Here is a 9,892-nt window from a genome sequence, read left to right as displayed (position 1 = left end):
CACTGTCATCAGCCATTTCCTCAACAATCTGGTCCTCTTGCTCTTCTGGGGAGGGGGCAAGGCTTGCCCTACCCCGTCAACTCTCAGCTTCACAGAAGTGGTATTTCCTTCCATGTTTACCCCCACCAAAATCCAAATGGTATCAGGGCCAATTTAAGGAAGGCAGCCTGCATAAAAATGGATGCCCTTCCCCTACCATCCAGCTCCCACCCACCCTATTGCACACACACACACCTGCACTCATGGACATAAAACCATCCCAGTGACGCCAGAGCCCCTTTCATCTCCGGATCTCCGAGCGCCAGGCAGAGCTCTAATTACCCCAGCACCCCCTCTGGCCCCGCCGGTTCCCCTGCTGTCATTAGCCCAGTTTTACCAGCGGGGGCCACAGTCTTCCCACGGCTTTCAGGGCAGGGCCCTGTCTCCACAGTCTGCCGTTGGAGTGTGTGTGTGTGTGTGTGTGTGTGTGTGTGTGTGTGTGTGTGTGAAGGGGGAGCTGTTCTACAAAAATCACTTGCTAAGTGTGGGGGTTCTGACCAACAGCCTATCTGAGTTGGGCTGCCCTGGTTCATCTTATTCTCAGCCACCTGCATCCTTATCTCTGTTGCAGCCACTTCTCTTACAGGGGGTATTGGGGTCTACCGTGCATGGGGAGGGGACGGAGCATCTCTTGGGACCTGCTGGAATCATGGGGATGAGAAGCATCGCTGGGATGAAAGCCTGGGGCTGCAGAGTGGAGTGCTGGTGATGAGGGGTAGGCCATGGGTGAAGGGAGCCTGCAGTGTGGAGTCGTGGCAGCTGCAGTAGGGAATGGAGGCTGCAGTGTGCAGAGTCAGCATGCAGTCAGTGAACCTGTGGGTTCGGCCTGGCCTCACAGTGGACATGCAACAGCTGCAGTGTGGGGCAGGAGGCTGCAGCGTGCAGTGTGAGGTGCATTGAGGGTAGCTATCTGCCCTTGATACCACCTCCTGGGTGATCGGGTTTCGCTGAAACCCTGGGGAGCAAAGCTGTGGTGTGCAGCATTCAGGGTGCATGCTCTACCCTGTGTGGAAATAGTCTCTTGGGATTGGGCTGCCCAAGGAGTTGGGGGAGAGAATCCCAAAGCATGGGATACATTTATACTCTGCATCAATCAGGCAGAACCAGGAGGCAATGGAGAGGTCTAGCTGTCATCTAATTAGGGCAGGGCGACTGAGTCCAGAGGGAAGATGACAGTGATATGGTTTTGTCTCCCCTCCATTTTGGCTTCCCCCACCATATCTCTCTATGACGAAAGGCCTTAAAGATATTGGGTGAAGGAGACTTTTTGAAATCCTAGACCCAGAGCCATAGAAAATGAAATACCTCCTGATCTACCTTTTTTTTTTTTTTTTTTTTTTTACCCCAAGGGCACAGTGGGGCACCTTGAACTCAAAGACAAGTGTTCACCATTTCTATCTTCTCCTTACCTCTCTCCCTGTCCTTGGTTCCCAATAAGGGCTGCTAACAGACCTGGGCAAGGGCAAAATGAAGGGCACACTGCCTCTAAAGTAGACATTTGGCCAGATGCCAGGACCCAGCCAAGGTCCGGGCTTATAGCCCCTGTCCCTGTGTTTCATGGCCCTTTCCACCCCTACCTACCCCCAATTCTTGAAGCTTCTAGCTCGTCTCGGAGTCATTTCATCTCCAGCTCCTCTTCTTTCCTTACCATGAAACCCCACCTGGGCTGTCTCCTCCCATCCCCCCCTCCTCTGCTTCAGGGCTGTCTATTGGGAGAACAGGAAGGTGGGGCACAAGTGAGGATGGGTAGAGACCCTCCAAGGGGATATGCTTGGCAGCCCCCTCCCTCTTATATTTTCGTTGCCATGGAGGCAGCAGGAACAGCCTGTTCTCTGGGCTCCCATCAGAGCAGCTATGCCCAGGCCCCTCCCTCTCTTCCTTCTTCCTTTTTCCCTCCCAGACTGTTGCTAGGAAGCACCCCAAGATTTCTCGAGGGCCCCACCCCTAGAAACCAGGGATCTAGATACCTTTCTGAAGAGCTTCCCCCAAAAGCCTTGAAGCCAAGACCCCACACAGCATACTCCTCTCTTGCCAAGAAGCCCCAGGCAGTTTGGGGAAATAAGGGATAGGCCCTCAACCAGCCTGTCTGGGCACTAGCTCTGTGGCCTGGGCCTCAACAATTCCCCTCCCTGAAATCATTTTGACCTCGTGGATGGTGGCAGCAAGTGATAAGCTGTCCAGCAGAGACCCCTTGACTCTGCAGACACAGCCCCACTTATTGGGGAGTTCTGGGAAGACAGCAGAGGAAACTAAGGTACCGCCAGCTAAGAGAACTTAAAACCCAGGTGTTTCTTTCCCCTTAGTGATCTTTCAATCAAGAAAAGATGGTGGAAATAAAGGAAAGAAAGAGGGGACAGTTTATAGGAGCTGGGGATCAAGTGGCTGGCAGAGATGAGAGACAGACTGGGGAATTAGCAAATAGTTGCACTGCTAAAAGTAAAGTGGACACTTTAATGCCCCCTTATCAATCATCTTTATCCTATCAGATACCCTGGTTATGGGTCACAAAAAAGGGAGCCAGGTAAGGGACTCAGGCCAGGCTGAGCCCGGCTTTTGGTTAGCTGAGGCAAGAAGTGGGAAAAGTTGACACCTTCTCCATGACGTCTTTCATGATTTCTCCTGCTTTTATTCATTCATTTGACACTTTTTTTTCCTTTGAGCATTTAATACGTGCCAGGTATTGGATCCCCTAAAGTTCCCAGCTTCTGGTTTCACTCCCACACAGAACCTGCTCATCCAGCCTTTGCCAAGAGGAGAGAGGAGGGAGGAGGTAAGGGACCGGCTTCTTTACCATAGAGTTTGGGTCTTACCATACCGCAGCCCTCCCCATCCAGTTAAAGGACATGTGGGACAGGCTGGTATGGAGGCCAAGAGTATAGAGTGGCTCTCAGGACCTGGGGGGGGGGGGGCAATGCAAAGGAATGGCAGGCTGGCCTCCTTCTCTGCCACTGTCCAGGCCTAAGGATCATAGTATCTCTTTTCTCTGCACTGGGAATGCGGAGAGGGGCGATGTCCTTCAGGGTGTTAGAAAACTACTCCCAAGGATGGTTCAAATTCTGCCTTTTACTGTTCTGGCTGGTCTTTTTCTTGACCTCTTGTGAGGTCAGTGGGAAGACAGAGATAGGAAACTGTAGGGGATCCAGGGCTGTCCCTGAGTTGGGGCCACCATGTAGGTCTCTCCCCCATCCTCTCCCCCTCCCCCAGATAGATAGAAAGCAGGGATTTTGATGTAGGGACTGGTGGGGAGAGGGAACTGCTTTGGAGACAGCTGTGTAAGAGTGTGTAGGAATCACTCTCTTTCCCCATCCATCTGCTGCCAATTAACTCCCCACAGTGGGGGGACCCAGGCAAGCTTCCAAAAGAAAATATTCCATTAGGGGAGGAGACTGACTCAGTTTCCCTCTGTGCCTTATATGCTTACCAAGTATTTCAGTGTTTCTGGGTCTAGACTCTTACCACTTGTCCTTATACTTCTTTCTAGCCTAGATAAGGAATGTCTCCAACCCCCTGAGTGCCCAAAACCCTGTTCCTCACAGCCTCTTACTCCACCCCAAGCCTATTCTAGCCTTTTCTGCCACTGCTTCAGTGTTGCCATGTCACTACCTGCCTGGCTTCCATCTGCCCCTCTTCTCCAGCCAGACCCCTTTCCCAGCCAGAACAGCCAACATGATGAGGAGGTTAGAGCTCAGGGATAAGAGAGCAGAGGTGGGAGCTCAGCATCTACCAGTGCTGAGGGAGAGGAAACAGACAGCAAAAGGAAGTGGGGTGAAAGGGGTTTTTGAGAGGGACTGTTTCTGGGGAGAGTTTCCCTGCACATCCGAAGGGGATATCAGCATCTCTTCTCTCATGCACTGGAGGATTATCATGGAGTCCCACCCTTGTGGGGAAGCCAGAGAGCTTGTGGGTCCTAAGAAGCTACTGTGGTGTGGAGGGAAGAGGTGGTGCATGGAAAGGCTGTCTCTCATATTTACTGACTAGAAGTCAGGACAAAGTAGAGAAATTGAAGATAGCCCTTGCCCAGAACTAAAGGAGTCCTTGTGGGAAACCCTGCAAAACTTAGAGAAAGGGCTACTGGTGAGAGGCTGACAGGGTGTGGGGGGGAACGGGGGGGGGGGGCGGTAGATAGCCTGACTGCCACCTCCCTGCCACTGGGAAGTGGGAAAGAGCTTCCCCGCCTCCAAGATCTGGAAGGTTTCCGGCCAGAGGGTGATGGCTTAAGCTCAGAATATTACTATCCTCAGGGCCCAAATATTCCCCACTCCCATGTGGACTGGACCCAACACCCACTCAATCAGGAGCAGTCACAAAGTTGACAGCTTCTCTCCCACAGGGGCAGTTTTGGCTATGAGGGATGGGAAAGAAGCTGCAGGATCCAGGAATGGCTGAAGGTGGGGAGCCCTGGGCTGCAGTAACAGGAAAGGAATGAGAGTAGGGGAGCAGGCAGAGATAGGGTGAGGGGCCTGGGAAAGGAAGGGAGGCCAGGTATGTGTGCAACTGCAGAGAGAAACAGGGTTTGTGTGTGTGGCTGGGGGTAGTTTGGAGGTTGTAACGAGTCTCGGTTCTCCCTCCTTTCTGCTTTGGAAGCTTTGGCTATACATATTTGGCAGCTGTTTTGTATAAACAGTGGTATCACTAGGGCAGGCACAAAAGGGAGCAGAATAGAGGGGCTGTGGGTGGTTGTATGGGGAGGGAGAAAGGCCGTAGGCAATAATGACCTTAATGGGATGTGATCTGGCGCTCCTCTAGCTGCACCTTCCCCTTCAGAAGAGGAGTCCTTGTCTCCCTGTTTAGATTATGCTCCAGAGACCCAGATATTGTTATTCTTTGTCCTAAGGGTCACAAGTTTGTTTCCAGGGCCTGAGTGGGCTGCTCTCCCAGATTCATTTCCCTGAGCACTGAGTTTGCCACTGAAAGGGTGGCCAAAACATGGTTGGTTGTTGGGGAATATCGAGGGAGCTTGGACTCATGGATTAGGGAGGATATCAAGCTCCTCAGGGCATGGGATGAGGGGCTGAAAATAAGGGTGGCAGGACACTGGCTGGGCCTGCATGTTTACTCTTGTCCCTGGTTATAAATGTTAGGGACAACCTGTTCACAGCACAGGGCAGGGATGAAGACTGTGATAGGGAGGCTTAGACATTGGAACCAGAAGTGAGGAGCATTTGCTTTTGGGCTTCTCACTGAGGGGGAAAGAAGGGCCAATGCCTGAGGCCATGGACATAATTATCTACAATATGGTTCCACAGGATAAGTGAGACATCACATTTTTTAAATATATATTTAAAATTTTTACAATTACCGTTGAAACATCACATTGTTTTTAATAATTATTTTAAAGAATGTTTTTAGCTACAAAGGAAAAAATGTGAAGACAGTAGATGGTCCCCACCCTACATTAGTACGGTACATTTGTTACAATTACGATTATTACAGTTGAACCAACATTGATACATTATTATTAGCCGATGTCCATGATTCAGTCAGATTTCTTAGTTTTCATCTAATGTTCTTTTTCTGTTCCAGGATCACGATATCCAGGAGACGAGTTACATTTAGTCATCATGTCTCCTAAGGCCCTCTTGTCTACCACAGTTTTTCAAACTTTCCTTATTTTTGATAACCTTAACCTTAGTTTCCTCCTTACTTTTCTTTCTACTTCTCCCTGTATTCAAGCAGTACGCAGGGCCAGGAGATTCTGGGAGGGCTGCCAGATTTGGGGGAGAAGTGGTGATGTGTGTGTAACTGAGGGAACCTCAATGTCGCCTCTGGAATACAGGTGTGGAAATGAGAACTCTGGCAGACCCAGAGGTTTAGGAAAGAAAGAAAAAGAGACCAGGATAGAGGGAACGTATTGCTAAACTAACGCCACACCCTTGTTGTGCCTACTAACTAGCGGGTAAAGAAAGGGTGTCAGAATATGATTTAAATGCCGGGTCTGCAGTGACGTCATTGGGCGACGCCTGATGGCGAGCGGCCTTTCGAGAACCCTCCCCCCTCAGCCTCCTGAGTCCCTGTGATGCCTCAGCTCTTACGTGTCCTTCCCTAAAGGAGAGAAATAAGTAGGCTGACTAGCTTAGTCGCTTGTTTTTCTCGCGCGCTAGCTCAGTCCGAGAAACTACAATTCCCAGAAGACCTCGTGGTGTGACCTGTCGCTTGCTGCATTCCTATTGGTTCATGTTTGTTACTCCCAGCCAATAGAAAATTAGCTCTTTGATAAGTGCCAAAATGGCGATAACTGGGACCTAGAACTAGACTGTCCGGTAGGCTTAATTTGGGGAGGTGGTGGATGAAAGGAAATAGGGAATTATAGTTTCAGGGCTGGGGAAGGTGGAGGAAATGGGGGTGGGGGTGGGGGTGGAGAATCTAGATTTGGGAAAATCTAGATTTTGGGACGCAGCTAGAGTTAAGGGAGTAATTAGGCAACTGGAACTGTCTTAACTCTTGTCCTTTTTACTCTTTGTATTAAGCCCCTTTGACACCCTTTTCTTAGTGCCCCAGTTCAAGGAGGGATGGTTCAGGAGGGAAGAATCTAACAGTACTCGTACCACCTCCCTTACCCTTTTTTCCTTTTCAGTTCCTCTGCCTCCCTTAAATTTTCTTGTATCTTCACCATTCCATTCAACTCTGCCCTCCCCTTTTCTTTCCCTCAGAATCTCCTCTCCCCTTCTCTAGTTCGGTTTCTCCAACCTCAGCGCTCACTGCCTTCGGCCCTGCCTCCTCAGAGTGAAATCATGAAGGTGGTGAACCTGAAGCAGGCCATTTTGCAAGCCTGGAAGGAGCGATGGAGTGACTACCAGTGGGCAATCAACATGAAGAAATTCTTTCCCAAAGGAGCCACCTGGGACATTCTCAATCTAGCAGGTCTCAAGTGAAATAGGAAGGAAGGATGGGAGGGCTAAACCTAGAAAAGTTGTAACCACACAGTCTTTGTTATTCCTCTTGCAGAAGCACTGCTGGAGCAGGCCATGATTGGACCTTCCCCCAATCCTCTCATCCTGTCCTACCTGAAGTATGCCATTAGTTCCCAGGTAAACTGCTCCACCTATTCCGGCAAAGGTAAAAGACTTGGAGTACAATTGTTAGCTCATACTTTCTAGGTGAATTTGTTTGAACACACCACTTCTCTGAGCCTCAGTTTTCTCCTGAAAAGAATGATATTTCATTGGTTATGGTGAATATTACATTAACTTATTCTATCAATAAATATTCATGGATGCTTATATGTGCCAGACAGTGCTGTAGGCCCTGGGGTTATGGCTGTGAACTGATCCCTGCACCGAAAGAATTTAGTGAGTAATACAGACTAAATAAACAGTCAGTCACAGGATGGGCTTATGATATAGGCTAGGACAGGGTACTGGGGGAGTACATGGGAGGGGCACCTAATCCAGTCTGAGCATTCGGGGGATGTGATGTTTAAACCAAGACATGTATGTTGAGTAGGAGTTAGCCAGGCAGATTGATGAGAGTATACAAAGCCAAAAGAAAAGCATATGCAACGGCTGGGAGACAAAAACCACATAGTATTGTTTAGGAGCTGGAAATAGTTTGGTATGGCTAAAGCAGCAGTTTTCATCTCAGGACCTTTTATACTCTTAAAAATGATTGAGACTCCCATAGAGCTTTTGTTTATGTGGTATCTATTCATATTTACCATTTTAGAAATTAAAACTCAGAAATTTAAAAATATTCATATATTTAAAATTGACAAAAAATAAACCCATTGCATGTTAATAGAAATAACATTTTAATGAGAAGTAACCATATTTTCCAAAGCAAAAAGGAATCAGTGAGGAAAGTGACATCGTTTTACATTTTTGCAAATTTCTTGAATGTCTGGCCTAATAGAAGACAGCTAAATTCTCATATCTGCTTCTGCATTCAATTGCACCAGTAGGCTGTTTTGGTTGAAGTATATGAACAAAATCTGGCCTTACACATCAGATACTTAGTTTGAAAAGGGAAGAGTATTTTAATAAGCGTTTCAGATAAATGTGGACAGTCTTCTTTGATATCACACTAAAATTTAACAGGTGATATGAAACCACATCAGTGAACTTTTTATACTGTTACGTTACCGTTTGGTCTTTCTTGCTTTTACCCGTGCGTGCCTGATTTTATAATATTATGAATTGGTCATTTGGAAAATATTCATTACTGAGTTATACAGATATTCCAATTGTTGACACATTTAGTTATATAACATCATCACGTGGCATGGAGCCTCTGGGACGTTCCACTGTACAATTGTGAGAAAATGAGAGTGGAAAAGCTAGATAACATCATAGTAGTATTTAAAAAATAGTTTTGACTTCACAGATGCTAGGGGTTGGTTCCTGGATCATATTTTGATAACTGCTAGGCTAGCACTAAAAGGAGACTGGTTTAGAGAGACATAGAGGCTAGGTCAAAAAGGACCTGTGGGTGATGCTAAGGAATTTGGAATAGGGTGATGAGTACCTATTTAAGTGGCTTTAAGTGGAGGAATAGTGTGACAGGATATATATACACACACACACACACACACATACATATGTGTGCGTGTATATATGTATATTTAACATGCATAAAATGTGCAGATCTTAAGATTAATTCAGTGAGTTTTAGCAATTATATATATATATACCCATGTCATTAACATCCAGCGTAAGATACAGAACATTTTCTTTCTCCCAGAAAGTTCCCTTGTGCCCCTTCCTAGTCCATTCTCCTACAACCACTAAATGTTTTCTATCACCCTAGATTAATGTTGACTATTTTTGGATTTTATAAAAATGGAATCATATACCCTGTATATTTCTCTTTTGTTTAATATCAATGTTTTTAACCTTTATCTATGTTGTGTATGTCAGTAGTTCATTCTTTTTTAAAAATTGCTGACTATTATCCCTCAGTTGGCACATAGTTGTATTTCCTCTTTCCTCTTGGCATCATCTCTGCTTCCATATGAGCACATACTTACCTACCTTATTCTTTTTAGCTGTGGTATAATATTCCACATGTACTGTATTTTGTTTGTTTTTAATTTTTTATTTTATAATCCATGTTTCACTGAACATCCTTATACTTACGTCTCTGCATATCTGGGAATATTTCCCTAGGATAGATACCTAGAAATGGAATTGCTGGTTTGAAGAGTACCCACATATTAAATTGTAGTAGAGGGGTGGCTGGTTAGCTCAGTTGGTTAGAACGTGGTGCTGGTGGCACCAAAGTTGCCGGTTTGATCCCCGCATGTGCCACTGTGAGCTGTGCCCTCCTTAAAAAAAAATAAAATAAAATAAATTATAGCAGATCCTGCAAAGTGCCCTCCAAAAAGGATTGCATCAGTTTGCACCCCCCTCCATAGCATGTGACAGTATTCCCCACACCTTTGCCAATGCTGGATAGATTCCTTTAAGATTTTTTTCCAGAGAGGCAGAAAATGACATCATATTATATTATGTATTTCCATGATTGTGATGTTGAGCATATTTTTTTTTTTTAAGATTTTTTTTTTTTTTATATTGGGGAAGGGGTACAGGACTTTATTGGAGAAATGTATGTACTTCCAGAACTTTTTTCCAAGTCAAGTTGTTGTCCCTTCAGTCTTAGTTGTGGAGGGCGCAGCTCAGCTCCAGGTCCAGTTGCCGTTGCTAGTTGCAGGGGGCGCAGCCCGTCATCCATTGTGGGAGTCGAACCGTCAACCTTGTGGTTGAGAGGATGTGCTCCAACCAACTGAGCCATCCGGGAGCTCAGCGGCAGTTCAGCTCAAGGTGCCGTGTTCTATCTTAGTTGCAGGGGCGCTGCCCACCATCCCTTGCGGGACTCTAGGAATTGAACTGGCAACCTTGTGGTTGAGAGCCCACTGGCC

At 46.8% G+C, this 9,892-nt stretch overlaps 1 protein-coding gene across 10 annotated transcripts in view; it reads left to right on the top strand.

Annotated features, from left to right (window-relative positions):
- Positions 1 to 9,892, top strand: part of MED24 (mediator complex subunit 24) — a 30,605-nt gene that overhangs the window by 1,213 nt on the left and 19,500 nt on the right. For 2 of the 10 annotated variants that reach the window (XM_074320053.2, XM_074320050.2), the window contains exons 1-3: positions 6,224 to 6,299; positions 6,690 to 6,900; positions 6,985 to 7,067. In XM_074320053.2, the coding sequence (XP_074176154.1) occupies positions 6,771 to 6,900; positions 6,985 to 7,067 (213 nt within the window). In that variant the 5' untranslated portion in view covers positions 6,224 to 6,299; positions 6,690 to 6,770. Of the gene's footprint in view, positions 1 to 6,219; positions 6,300 to 6,689; positions 6,901 to 6,984; positions 7,096 to 9,892 lie in introns of those variants that run through there. The other 8 variants (XM_019747562.3, XM_074320054.2, XM_019747564.3 and 5 more) reach the window with 6 other exon arrangements.

The sequence above is a fragment of the Rhinolophus sinicus genome, chromosome 12, assembly GCF_057876585.1.
Source record: "Rhinolophus sinicus isolate RSI-liver-muscle chromosome 12, RSI-T2T, whole genome shotgun sequence".
Classification (NCBI taxonomy): Eukaryota; Metazoa; Chordata; class Mammalia; order Chiroptera; family Rhinolophidae; genus Rhinolophus; species Rhinolophus sinicus.
The sequence above is the reverse complement of the archived record's forward strand: the minus strand, read 5'-3'. Positions and strand labels throughout refer to the sequence as shown.